At 39.8% G+C, this 14,259-nt stretch overlaps 1 protein-coding gene across 13 annotated transcripts in view; it reads left to right on the top strand.

Annotated features, from left to right (window-relative positions):
- ASPH (aspartate beta-hydroxylase) overlaps window positions 1–14,259 on the top strand; it is a 221,683-nt gene that overhangs the window by 192,376 nt on the left and 15,048 nt on the right. For all 13 annotated transcript variants that reach the window (XM_073018113.1, XM_008000726.3, XM_073018111.1 and 10 more), the window contains 3 exons: window positions 4,403–4,538; window positions 12,333–12,424; window positions 12,795–12,928. In XM_073018113.1, the coding sequence (XP_072874214.1) occupies window positions 4,403–4,538; window positions 12,333–12,424; window positions 12,795–12,928 (362 nt within the window). The remainder of the gene's footprint in view (window positions 1–4,402; window positions 4,539–12,332; window positions 12,425–12,794; window positions 12,929–14,259) is intronic.

Raw genomic sequence — 14,259 nt, 5'->3', positions numbered from 1 at the left:
GGTGGTATGAGCAGACTGTCTGGGGAGAGGAGGAAACTGGTCTTAACTGGATGCAGGTCTGGGATTCAGGATAGCTGGGGCATGATGTGGGATTCATGAGGTCAGAATTGGGAAGTCCATTTATAGATGCCTAGAGTGAAAAATATAGCTAAGGTGTAACTTGTGAGGCACATGCTGAGATGGCTATGTGAAGCCATGTGCCACTGTAGAAAGAATCAAACCTCTGCTTTCTAAAGTCTCTTTTGCCACAAGAAAAAATGGGAATTAGAAGCTGTTGTCTTTTGGGCAACCAACTCAAATATCAATGCGATTAGTTTCTCTTTCAGTTTTCTGAAATAGATGGGTTTAGAGTCAAGGGAGTAATATTTCAGAAGAGGCCTTTAAAAATGTAGCCATTGGTTTTCAAGTTTCAAGTTTTCTGTTGGAATTTCCTAAAAACTGGAATTTCCTAAAAACTGAATATTACTGTAGAGAAAATTCATATTCTCTCTCCCTCCCCCTCTCTCCTACACACACATACACTGATATAGTCGGAATATTTGTGTCTCCCCCAAATGCATCTATTGAAATTTAACCCCAAGGTGACAGTATTAAGAGGTGGGGCTTTTGGTGACTCTTATGCCTTAAGGGCAAAGCCTTCATGAATGAGATGAGTGCCCTTATAGAAGAGTCCCCAGAGAGTCTGGTTGTCCCATCTACCATTTGTGGAGGCAGCTAGAAGGTACCATCTATGAACCAGAAAGTGGCCCTCACCAGAATTGAATCTGCCAGCATCTTGAGTTTAGACTTACACTCCAGAACTGTGGGAAATAAATTTCTGTTATTTATAAGCTACCCAGTTTATGGTATTTTGCTTTTGTCCTGAACAGACACGCACACGCGCCGAGTGTAATTAGGTTTGATCTTTAATTTTCTCTAACCATGTGAATATTATATTATGTGATTCCTTGGTTGTGCTTAAAAACAACATTCTTAGGTCCCATCCCAGATTTCTCTCCAGTGCCCCTAAAAGTCCCTGTTATGTCTTTCTGAACACCTTCAAGCGGATGTCATCAAGTTCAACTGGTGGGATCTTTTGGTTGCCTCGGTTTTCCCCACTTGTCAAAGATGTTGAAGTGTCTTGGAGGCATTGCCCTCTGCATGTCGCTCACCGAGGAGCATGTTGCTCTCTAAGCACCTTGCAAGTGCTCCCTACCAGCACCCACAGTCACAGGTACCCAGTAAATCTCTGAGACCAGGAGGCTGGGGTACCTCGCAATTGCTCTTATGCTCAAGGGGAGCAGGGCCCCTTGAGTCCGCTGCAGCCTGAAATCCCTATGCCTAAATGTGACCTTCTCTAATAATTGAGGAGGAGATAGTATGGAGGGGTTTTGGCAGCACCGGTTCTGACCACCAGACTGTGGGATTTAGGCTCATTAACCACACAAGGAACCATTTCATCTTCCCTCAACTGAGGAAGTTTCAGCTTGATTAACAGTATGGTTCCTTCCCAATGTAAAATTCTGTAAGAAAGTATTGAACTCAAAAGAGAAAATAAGTGACTGTCTTATAATAAAAATGGACTCGATAGTACTGAGTTAGTAGTACTAGTTAGGACTGAGCATGTCTGGTGGCATATTAGGGCATGTGTTCAGAGAGACCCTTCTGCACCCGTTTACCCCTTTTGAGCCCAAGTCTATCATCCAGCACATGTGCGCCACATATAACAAAGAAAAGCCAAAACATTTTTGAAAAAATTATACTATTCACAAAAAGTACCTTGGCAACACTTCCCAGGGGAGACTGGGGGTGAAGGGGCAGGAAGGGCAACGTTTCATGTATAAAAGATAGTCTATTCTTAAGTAAAAAATGTTAAATTATATTGAGTGATGCAATCACTTTAACATTTTTCCCTAGGGCTTTGTGCCCTATTTTAGAAACAAAAGATCAGCTGTTTCCAACCATGCCCCTCAATCAGCTTTCTAAAGAAATAAAAGAATCTTCTAAAATACCAGAAGGGAATAAAAGAATAGGTTGTCCTTATAAGGCACCAATAACCTCATTTGAAAAGTAATTTTATGTGTTAGAGAAGCAATTCTCCCCTTGTCTGTGTGACAATTTAACAAGAATCTAACAGATTTATCTAGCAACTTGAACAAGTGACAATATCCAGAGTGAGTGTTGGCAATTGAGGTGCATTTGGGAAGATGTGAACATACAGCAAAATCCTAGGGTGCATTTTTTTTCTTTTCCATGGTCTTGGGGTTTTTTTACAAAATGGTTGTATGCTTTCAATCTGTGGACCTGACAAAGTAAGGGCTTTTGAATGTCTCTTTATTGAAATGCGATCTTTGCCCTGTTCTTCACGACCTGCCTATTTGGGATGGAGTAATATGGAACCTAGTTGGTGGACAGAGCCCTAAACATGGATAATGACCAGGACACGCCAAGCTGGGCAATGGTAGTAGCAGGTGTAGATGTGGTCAAACTATGTCCCCAGTTGGCAAACAAGATGAACTCCTTTTGGCTCAAAAGTTAAAAACAGACCCAAGAGGCCATGTCAGGGTGAGGAAGCACTCCTGCTCTCTGTGTCCTTGGACAGTTTTGCAGAAGCTGTTTTTCTGCAACCAAGTCAACAGTTTTTGGAAACAACTACAACTGGAAATTCCTCCATCTGACCACCAACAAGACCACCTACACCAACCAGCCAACCAACCACCTAGAACCAGCCAATTAACCACCAGAGACTGGTGATCTGGGGCTTAAAGGCCATCCAGCCAATATTCTTCCTTGCTCCTAACACGCCTCACCTGCCCTGCCCTGCAGTTTTGGCTTTTGACATCTCTTTCTCCCCCACCCTTCCTGGGAGTGCACTTTCCAAAGCTGCATCTTCGCAATCTGCAGAGTGCTTTTGAAAAATAAAGTTCTCCTTTGGCCTCCACAAATCTCATTGGTCTTTCATTAACATATTAACACAAATTAATGCATACATGTCATAAAATTATAAAATCAACCAAAATTTCTTTCTTGCCCTAGAATATTTTAATAACTAATGTTTTCACATGATATAAAAAGTATTCCCTTGTTTGGCTGGGGCTGGCACCATGTTTCCACACAAATCTCTGTCTGTATCACAGCCCTCTGGCTCTGCAGCCATCCTGATTCCACATTGCCTTCTTATGTGGAATCATGAGTTTATAAAGCAGGGCTTGGTAAAAAGACACTCTACACATTATCTTGTGCTTTGTTCTAACCAATAATTGATCATTTTGCTTGACTAATTCAAAAGATAGAGAACCGTGATTTACAAAGAAACTCCGTCAATCTTCAGAGTATGCTACTTGTTTGCATTTTTGCATCAAAATCTGTTTTTTGGTTTGTAACTTATTAGTTCTAGTCCCATGCTCTTGAGTCACTGAAAATAGATCTGCCCCTGGTTCTTGTTGAAATCAGCTAACATGTTCCTCCCTGCCTATGAATCCATATACTCAACTATTTCATCCACCTCTCATAGAACATAGAAATGATTGAAATTATCAACATTTCAAAATTCTGGTGTATCTGTACAGCTTTGTCTCCTTCCTAAAGTAGGAAAGCTGTTTTTATGCTTGTCTCCTGATGGAAATCCATCTTAGTTTACTGCTCATATCCTCACCTTTTCCTTCTCCCCTATTCATCCCTCCGTCCCCCACCTCCCACTCCTAATCAACACCCAGTGTGATAGTGCAGATTGCCCAGAGGATCTTCCACAGGATCTACCGTCACCTGCCCCGTCACTCCTAGTCTCTACTGGTCCTAAGCTCCCTTTCTGGCAGGGGCTAAGGCTCCCTCATAAATGAGAAGTCAAGGAAATATTTTTGTTTGGCTGAATTCTAAACACTAGTGCATTTATTTGTTTTGGTTTGCTGTTAATTTTATATATCAAATCCTCCAGTGGATACTTTTCTGATACCGTTGAATGTGGAACTAATATTGACCATCTTTAATGGCATTTTGTAAGGAACTCTGTTGAAAGGTGAAATTAAGTCTGTAATTTGTGTTCCAGTTTGGAGGCTGGAGTGTCACATGGAACTTATTACCATGTACTGATGTAATCTGATCAACAAGATCAGCACTCTTCTTAGGTTGTGGTTTCTAAAAAAGTCTTTAGGCAAAACTTAAATTGTGGAGAGGGTTATTCTCTGGAGTTTCTAGGAGTTATTGAAATTGTTATGTTGCAAAAACATTTGGTTTGGAAAAATCATGAGATTTGGTTTTTTTATACCTATGACAAGAAGTCCCAGAGGAAAATGAAATATAAGCAATCTGGATAAGGCAAAACATTAATTCCTTTCTGAAATAAACCTCAAAAAAAACAAGAATCATTATGAGGTGCTCCACCAGGCCCATTTTCAGTCTAGTAAAGACAGAATCTTCCCTCTAGTCTTTAGAAAGAAACTGGAAGTTAATCCGAGATGAAGGCCTTGCAGTGATGGATAAAGCCAAAGGTCTCTTCCTGCCTGAGGACGAAAACCTGAGGGAAAAAGGGGACTGGAGCCAGTTCACGCTGTGGCAGCAAGGTGAGCTTCTGACTTCTAGGTGGTTCTCTGCAGCCCGAACTTGATGGGAAGTGGGTACCGACAAGAGTCTTCTGTTGATGCTTCGCAGAACTGGAATTCCTGGGCTTAAACCTGGGGCCCAAAAAAAACCTAGATTTTTGAAATCTGTTTATTGTTTTTGAAAACTACATCTGAGCCCTTATTTGTATGTGTGAAGGTATATTTCTGTGTGTGTATATCCACATGTGTATTTGGATAAATATTTATAAATAGTGTTCTGATTTTTCTGGTCTTTCCTGTTGAATGATGTGTTACTGACTATAACCCTACTGTGTAGGCATAACTGAACAGTCTAGCAGGTGTTATCAGTGTATTAGAAAGTTATATCCCTGAGCATCATTTGCTCCTGTAAAATGGAGGTGACTTTGCATGGCAAAATGATATCAACACGGATGATGGTAAAAGTGGTAACACAACAGCTGGTAAAAATGGTAACACACCAGAGTGACAAGACAATGATAACTGCTGTCTCAGCTCTTCAGGAATAGGCCATGGTTCATATCGAACTTCATATTTTTTTAGCTTAACCCAGGTACAGGCACACATATGGGGCTCCAGCGTGTGTGTGTGTGTGTGTGTGTGTGTGTGTGTGTGTGTGTGTTTTCAATGAATTGACATATTTATCTATCTTTAAAATGAGGAGCATTACATTTTATCTTTAAGACTCTCCAATTTTCTCCTTGAAAAGTGGAGTTAGCCTGGGTTAACAATAACTATACAAAAGTAAATTTATTTTGAAGACTAAACAGCACGTGCTGCATATCTTCAGCTACAGAAAACAAATTCAGATTATAATATGCATCTAATTTACACTAAAGAACAAATAAGGACAGTCAGAATGGTTTCTATGTAAGAATAAGAGGAACTACTTTAGTAATATTTTCAAGGATACTTCCATCAAAAGAGAGATAACCATGAAAAAAGTGACTATCCACTTTTTGCCAACAAGATTTTTTTAAATGGAGCTGTACAATCCATATGTGGGCAATATGCTAATTTGCCGCTGACATGTCACTAAGATGAGTCCATTCTATTGGCGCTTATGTGTTCACCTGATACTTTGATTCCATTAACATCCTTATGCATCATAGAACCTACGGGCCTTCTAGAGCAATGCTTCAGAATAGTGGACATCCTAGCACTAATTTCTAGAAACCATAGTTTCTGCCAAAAGAAAAAGTATTTGATAAAATTAATATGCAAAATATTATAAGACATAAAAAGTATTAAGCAAGAAAGAAAATAACTTACGGAGTCAATAATTTTGTTGGAGGTAACATTTTGTCTTCTAAATTTTCACATAGGTGGAATATACCTGATTTTCCATGAACTACTTTATTTCTTAGAATGTATTTTACTTTCTTAGTATCTTTGTTAAATTCTTATTCCCATTGAATGGAATTTACATGTTCTTTCTTTCTCTTTCTTACATGTGATAGAATTGTAATTCCTGAATTTATATTTTCTCTTCCTTCTCCTGTTCTTTTTTGTTTTGTTTTATTTTTCTTTTAAATATTTTGATTGGAATTCCTTGGTAAATTTATTTTCATTCTTTCTTATTAATAAAAGCATTTAAGGCTATGCACTGACCTATAGTTACAGCTTTGAATGTATCCCCTACACTGTAATATATGATATTTTTACCTGAGTTATTTTCAAAAAAGACTGCATTTCTGCCCTGGTTTCCATGTTGACTTTAAATGATCTATATGTATATGTGTCTGTGTGTGATTGAGCATACGTTTTCCAATCTGTTGTAGTTGCTTCAACATTGATTGATTGATTGATTGACAGGATCTTGCTCTCTTGCCTAGGTTGGCATGCAATGGTGCAATCCTAGCTCACTACAGCTTCCAACTCCTGGGCTCAAGCAATTCTCCTCCCAAGTAGCTAGGACTACATGTGTGCATCTACATACCCAGCTAATTTTTAAATGTTTTTATAGAGATAGGCTCTCACTATATTGCCCAGGCTGGTCTTGAATTCCTGGCTTCAAGTGACCCTCTTACCTTAGCCTCCCAAAATGCTGAGATTACAGATATAAGCCACTGTACTCAGCCTGCTTCAAATTTTAAAACTGAGTTTCTAGTTTTATTTTATTGTCATAAAGGGATAAAATTCACATAGTTTCCCTTTTAGGAAGATTTTTTAAAGTTCTTTATGGTCTTTGGTTTGTGATTCCATGGTTCTAATGGGGGAATCCAGTAACTATTTTCTAGAAACAAATTCATAGTATAAAGAATAAGTTTGGGGCTCGGTGTGGTGGCTCATGCCTGTAATCCCAGCACCCTGGGAGGCCAAGGCAGGCAGATCATTTGAGGTCAGGAGTTCAAGCCCAACTTGGCCCACACGCTGAAACCCCGTCTCTACCAAAAAGACAAAAAATTAGCTGGGTATGGTGGCACGTTCCTGTAATTCCAGCTACTCGGGAGGCTGAGGTAGGAGAATCGCTTGAACCCAGGAAGCAGAGATTGCAGTGAGCTGAGATCATGCCACTGCACTCCAACCCGGGCAACAGAACGAGACTGTGTCCAAAAAAAATAAATAAATAAAAGAGGAAAGAAAATATAAGTTTTATGGCAAGTACTATTGTAGCTTACGCAGAAGCAGGATGGCATCCATCTCAGGTGCTGTGGTTCAGAAATAGAGAAGAATAATTCTGGAGTGGAAGGGACAGGTGTGGACATGGTAGGGAGGGAGGTGAAAGACCAGTTTGTTTAGCCACATTGAGAGCTCAGATTCAGAGAAAAAGGTGATGAATATCGGACTCAGTAAAGACTTAGCTGTTGTCTAGTTAGCAAACCATGCTGCTGGGTAGTCGAATGCCTAAGGCTGTGGCTAGAAGTTTTGTGAAGTAAAATTGTGGTAGGTCTCTACTATGGACTGAATTGTGTTCCCCCAAAATTCATATGTTGAAGCCCTAACCCCCAATGTGACTGTATTTGGTGATAGGGCCTTTAAGGAGATAGTTAAGATTAAATGAGGTCATAAGGATGAGGCCCTGACCCAATATAACTGATGCCCTAATAAGAAGAGGAAGAGACACTAGATGTGTTAGTCTGTTCTCACACTGCTATGAAGATACACTAGGTAATTTATACGAAAAACAGGTTTAATTAACACACAGTTCCACATGACTGGGGAGGTCTCAGGAAACTTACAATCATGGTGGAAGGCACCTCTTCATAGGGCAGCAGGAGAGAGAATGAGTACCAAGCAAAGGCGGAAGCCCCTTATAAAACCATCAGCTCTCATGAGAACTAACTCACTATCATGAGAACAGGATGGGGGAAACCACCGCCATGATGCAGTTATCTCCACCGGGTCCCTCCCATGACACATGGGGATTATGGGGACTATAATTCAAGTTGGGATTTGGGTGGGGATGCAGCCAAACCATATCACTAGGGATGAGAAAAGGACATGTGAGGGCACAACAAGAAGGTGGGCACCTAAGAGCCAAGAAGAGAGGCCTCAGGAGAAACCAAGCCTGCCCACACCTTAATTTTGGACTTTCAGCCTCCAGAACTATGAGAAAATATACTTCTGTTGTTTAAGCCACTCATTCTGTGGTATTTGCTTGCGGCAGCCCTAGTGAACTGGTAACAGTCTCCAAGTAGTTTCATTAGGACTGAACTATATTCCTTTATAAGGACTGGCTTTTTAGAGTTGAAGGGGAAAAAATGGAATCAGCAAATATAAATAATAATGTTGTTCCCCAAAAATATGTTTATAAATTGTTATGTGAATATTATGGAACATCTATTTTGCTCATATTTTAGTAAGTGCCACCAACAGTGATTAAAATATGCCACACATGTGCAGTCATTTTTTCTTCCAGAGCCCGTGGGAAAGGTGCTAACTGACCCCAACAACCTTGCTGAATAAGCTGAGGCTGAACCTCTAAGTACTTCTCAACAGTGTTCTAGGTGACTGCTAGCAACTGATCAGAGTTGTCATGCAAGATGGAACCTGTTGTTGCCCCAGAAGTAGAGCCTTGAAATTTATAAAAGATACAACCCAGGATAACAGCTCCATGAATAGCCCTCACAAAGTATATTCATGTGTAAGAAGTGATAGATTTAAATGACTCTTTCAGATTCACATTGGCTGTTAGATCTCTTTCTAGAGCTATTTTCCCAAAGAGCAAGGTTTATTACTTCTTGAGAGTTACTTTAACGTTGGTGAGAAATAATTGAACACCAAAGCCGCAGTGAGTTGCAGATGCTGGGCATTCCTCTTCAGGCTAACTGGTTTGCTCCTGCACAGCTGCCTTCTAATTTACAACGCAACAAAATGAGAAATTATGCTTTAAAGCACAGGCTTTGGAAACCAGCAATCCTAGGTTAGAGTCCTGGATGGACCGCTTGTTAGCTGTGTGATGTATGCATGCACCTGAATCTCTGAGCTTCAAATCTCTCATCTGAAAAATGGCAAATAGTGCCTCAAGTATGGGGTTGTTACTAGTATCAGTGAGCACTAGATGAAAGACTTGGCACAGTTATCCAATATATGATAGTAATATTACATTTTTATGGCCTAACAATAGCACATGATGTAATAACATTAATGAAGAGGTGGTCTCTGGTCTGGTTAAGAGCATGAACACTGGGTCCAGTCTGGCTGAAATGAAATTCCTGCTCTGCTGTTTACTTTGTGACCCCTCTGTGGCTCAATTGCCTTTCTATAAAATACAACACCAATCAAGCCTCTCTTATGGCATGTTGTAGACATCAAATGAGGCAGTCTCATCATGCAGTGTGGTTCCTGGCCTATGGTGAGCACCGAGGAACTGTTGCTGCATTCCTTGGACACTCACGATCAGGTGTGAATAGTTAAAATCACCAGTGACAGTGCATGAACGCCCAGAGTCTACTGCACAGAGAATCTGTGTTTACAGACCAGAAAGATAAATGTGTCTAAAGGACTAGAGGTGTTCTCTAATCCCATGAAAATCTCAGGGACACAACCCATTTGGTTACCCATTCATCACCTGTCATTCAGGTAAAGCACATCTATTCTCCAGGTAGCACGTGCTCAGCCATGCGGTGCTTGTGAGAACTCCAGGCCACCTCTGGTTGCTCCTCAAGCCACCAGTTTCACTTAACTGCTGCCTGGATGGCACAGAGCTCAGAACTGGGAACTCCTGCCAAGCAGCCCCAGACCCTGCACACCAGAAGCCTTGGAAAGCCCAGGCTTAAAAATGCTTTACGATGACTCGTAGGTTTATGTAATATTCACCCAAACTGACATTTATTGTTCATTTGGGGAACTCCCTTAATAACTGAAAATAGCAATTAACATTTTATTCAATTAAGAGCCAAAAAGGTTACTTAGAAAAAAATAAGTTGTTTTCTAAAACATTGAGCTCCATTTGATTGGGGCAAATACCTTTTTGTTGCATTTTTTGTAACTCTTATTTTATTATCAGTATATGATTATCTTAGGACACAATTAACATTAATTAAATAAAATTAAACTCAGCTTTAGATGTAGCAGTCTTTTGTAGGAATCTTGAACAGAGAATTAAAATGTCTCTGACTTTTAAAAATACCATTGTTTTACTCCCCTGTGAGAGCAGATGATACTGTGTACATTCTGAGCACATCTTCCCTAATAAGCAAGGGCTTTATAGAGTGTAAAGAAATTTGCATAGTTCAGGATGCTTAAATGATATGTCCCAGAATCTGTGCTCTTGACAGTCATGCATAGAATATGTCCTCTCTCAAAGACCCCTTCTTCATTTAAATCCTATTTTTTATCATCATATATAGGATGATCTGGATATTGAAAAAGACATTAAAATTGCAATAAAAATAGTGTTTTGGCAACTAATATAGTCCTAGAAATTCATTTCTAGGTTAGAAATACAATATAAACTATTTTCCTTCTTTAGGGGATGTATTAGTTTCCTGTGACTGCTGTAACAAATTACCACAAAACTTAATAGCTTAAAACACAGACACATTTATTATCTTATAGTTCTAGAGGTCAGACATCTATGATGGATCACAGTGGGCTAAAATACAAGTGTAACCAAGGCTGTATTCCCTCTAGAGTCTCCAGCTTCTAGAGGCTGCCCACATTCCCCAGCTTGTGACCCCCTTCCATATTCAGAGCCAGCAGTGGCCAGTCAAGTCTTTCTCATGCTGTATCACTCTGACACTTACTCATCTGCCTCCTCCTCCCACATTTAAGGATGCTGTGATTACCTTGGGCCCATCCAGGTAATCTTAGATAATCTCCTTATTTTAAGGTGAGCTGGTAAGAAATCTCAGTGCCACTTACGGCCTTAATTCCTCTTGCATGAAAGGTAACACATTCACAGGTTATAGGGTGAGGGTATGGACATCTTTTGGGAGGTGACTGTTATTTTGCCTGTCACAGGGGAAAAAATAAGTACATTTGGCCTTTGAACAACATGAGTTTGAACTGCATGGGTCCACTGTGTACAAATTTTTGTCAATATATTGGAAAATTTTTTGAGATTTGTGACAATTTGAAAAAAAACTTGCAGATGAACCTTGTAGCCTGGAAATATTTTTAAAAATTAAGAAAAATTAGGTGTGTCATGAATGCATGAAATATATATAGGTACTAATCTATTTTATCATTTACTATATATATACACAAATCTATTATAAAGAAATAAAATTTATCAACATATGCATGGAAGCACTTAGAGACCATACATAGCACCATTCGCAGTCAAGAGAAATGTAAACAAACATAAAGATGCAGTGTTAAATCATAATTCCATTCAATTAACTGTAGTACAGATTATACTACTGTAATAATTTCATAGCTGCCTCCTGTTGCTATTCAGCAAGCTCAAGTGTTTTGAGTATCCGCTTAAAATAACATGTGATACTGTCATCTCCATGTGAGCAGTTCCTGTCTCCAGTAAATTGCATATCACGGTAAAAAGTAGTCTCTTATGGTTCTTGTGTATTTTTCCTTGTGTTTAATGCAATGCTGCAAACCTCGAATAATACCATAGGACCTATACAAACAGCAACTAGTGATGCTGGAAATGCTGCCAAGAAGCAGAGAAAAGTCATGACCCTACAAGAAAAAGTTGAATTACTTGATATGTACTGTAGATTAAGGTCTGTACCTGTAGTTGCAGGCCATTTCAGACATTCAATTCATCTTGTAAACAGATGATGTAAACTTATGGTATCGATAAAATACAGTACAGTACTATAAAAGTATTTTCTCTTCCTTATTATTTTCTCAATACCATTTTCTTTTTTTCAGCTTACTTTATTGTAAGACTAGAGTATATAATACATATAACATACAAAATATGTTAATCAGCTATTTATGATATAGGGTAAGGCCTCCAGTCAACAGTAGGCTATTAGTTGTTAAGTTTTTAGGGAGTCAAAAGTTATACACAGATTTTCGGCTGCATGGAGGATCGAAGCCCCTAACCCCTGTGTTGCTCAAGGTCAACTGCCTTTAACCTGCGACTTCTCCATTAGACATTCTTAGTCAAATAGTCCAACACCGAGTGGAGAATTTGGCTCCCTGCTCTGCCAGTCACTACCTATTGGAGCAAGACATGTCTTCTTTATTTATTAATTTTTATTATTTTCCAATAAGCCTTTTGCATTCCTACTTCATCTTCTCATGTTTACTCAATCTTCTCATTCCTGCAGTGAAGATGACATATAGCTCTCACTTCATCTAAATGGGATAAGTTTAAGCTTTACTGTGATTTGTTTCCAACAGTTATGTTATTTATTCTAGGAAGAAGAAATGAAAACGCCTGCAAAGGAGCTCCTAAAACCTGTACCTTACTAGAAAAGTTCCCCGAGACAACAGGATGCAGAAGAGGACAGGTACCAAGAGTGTCGTGCTGGGGAGAACACAATTAATTGTTAGGAATAAGGGCATGTTGACCTTTACAAAGAAATGGTTGTTTCCTTTGGCCCAGTGAATGCCTCTTTTTACATGCCCTTTTTACTGAAACATAATTTTATGTGGCTGACGTCAGAATTGAGGGTGGAAAATGTTCAGTGTTTATCGCTTTGTGGAAAATGTGAGTGCTTATTTTTAGTTCCTTCACAAAGAAATAAGACTTGAATATAAATATTAAATCTTACAAAGGTGCTAATCCAAACTGACAGTAATTTTTTACTGTCACCTTAACTTAGCAGTTCCTCCACACCTTGATAAATGGCTGAATGGAGTGTCATGTTTTCTATGCAGATCAAATATTCCATCATGCACCCCGGGACTCACGTGTGGCCGCACACAGGGCCCACAAACTGCAGGCTCCGAATGCACCTGGGCTTGGTGATTCCCAAGGAAGGCTGCAAGATTCGATGTGCCAATGAGACCAAGTATGTGTCCTCTGTTATCCATCATATCCATCACCTCTGAGGATAAGAGTTTGTTACAACAGAGCTGTGTTCCTTTGGATTACTTATCTTCTTTTGTAGCTGAAGCAGACTGGAACAAAGTGATATTAATCCAAACTCTTGAGTCTATACCCCTTCTTGGTGCTTTCTATTAGCCTGGAGACATTGCCCAGCTTTAGGGCTGCCCTCCTCCATTATTTCTCGGCAGAGTACTTATCTGGTTGAGGAGCTGCCTTATTTCTCTCTGTGTGTAGACAGATGTGCATTCAGAGTCAGCCAACATGCATTGAGCCCTGAAGATGTTATGCATTGTGTTTCCTGCTTTGCAACTTGACTTATTCATGAATACAAGAAGTCCCCCTAACTGAAGAACTCACCCCATGATATTTATACGTTTTGATCTAGAGGAGATGGTATGGTGCAATGGAAGCTGGCTGCCTTTTTCAAATCCCAGCTCTGCCACCTAACCTGTGTAACCTTGGCTAGTTACTTAATGCCTTCAAACATCAGCCTTCTTGCTTATAAAATTGGCAGTGATAACATCTACTGTGCAGAGTTGTTGTATGGATTAACTGGAATAATGCCTACAAGGTGCTCAGTCCATGTTCTGGTATCAGTAGGGCTGTGATGAATGTTAGATCTCCTCTCCCTCCCTTGCCTCTTGCTTTCCTAATCATGACATGTTTATTCATGATCTTTTGAACAAACCATACTTGCTCTGGCTTCTGTACCTGTGATGCTGATAATCTCCGTCCCTAGAATGCCCATCTTTTCACCTATCCAAAATTAGTTTTATAAAAATACAACCTCTCAGAGTATATATCCTCAGTAATCCCATTCCCTATCTTCTAATGCTCTTTATTCATTAATATATATTAACCTTATCTCTATAGCAAGCTGTATGTAAGCTCCTGGAGATCAGAAACCAAGTTATTGTCATCTTACACATTTCTTATTGTCGTTAGTAGAGGTCTGAGTGGAGGATGAGTGCTCAGAGGTCTGCAGAATTGTTTATTTGGTTATTGGCAGATAACTGCCCCGGGCAAGCCATGGTGCTGTGGGAAATTCAGAGATGACTCAGAAGGGGCCGTCCTCTGCTGGGTGTGTTGCTCAGGAAGATAACGAAAGATTGAAGGCCATAGGGGTCATAAAAGAGGTACTACAATGGCCTCTCTACAGAAAAGTTAAAAATACTACAGATGGCTCCATGAGCAGGAGCCTCACCTGCTCGCAGGTACTCAACTTGCAGAGTGGCAGTTTTTGAAGACAAGAAGGATTCGGACGTTGAAAGCTAAAGAGGGATATTCCGAAAC

The sequence above is a fragment of the Chlorocebus sabaeus genome, chromosome 8, assembly GCF_047675955.1.
Source record: "Chlorocebus sabaeus isolate Y175 chromosome 8, mChlSab1.0.hap1, whole genome shotgun sequence".
Lineage (NCBI taxonomy): Eukaryota > Metazoa > Chordata > Mammalia > Primates > Cercopithecidae > Chlorocebus > Chlorocebus sabaeus.
This window is presented reverse-complemented; position numbering and strand designations above follow the sequence as displayed.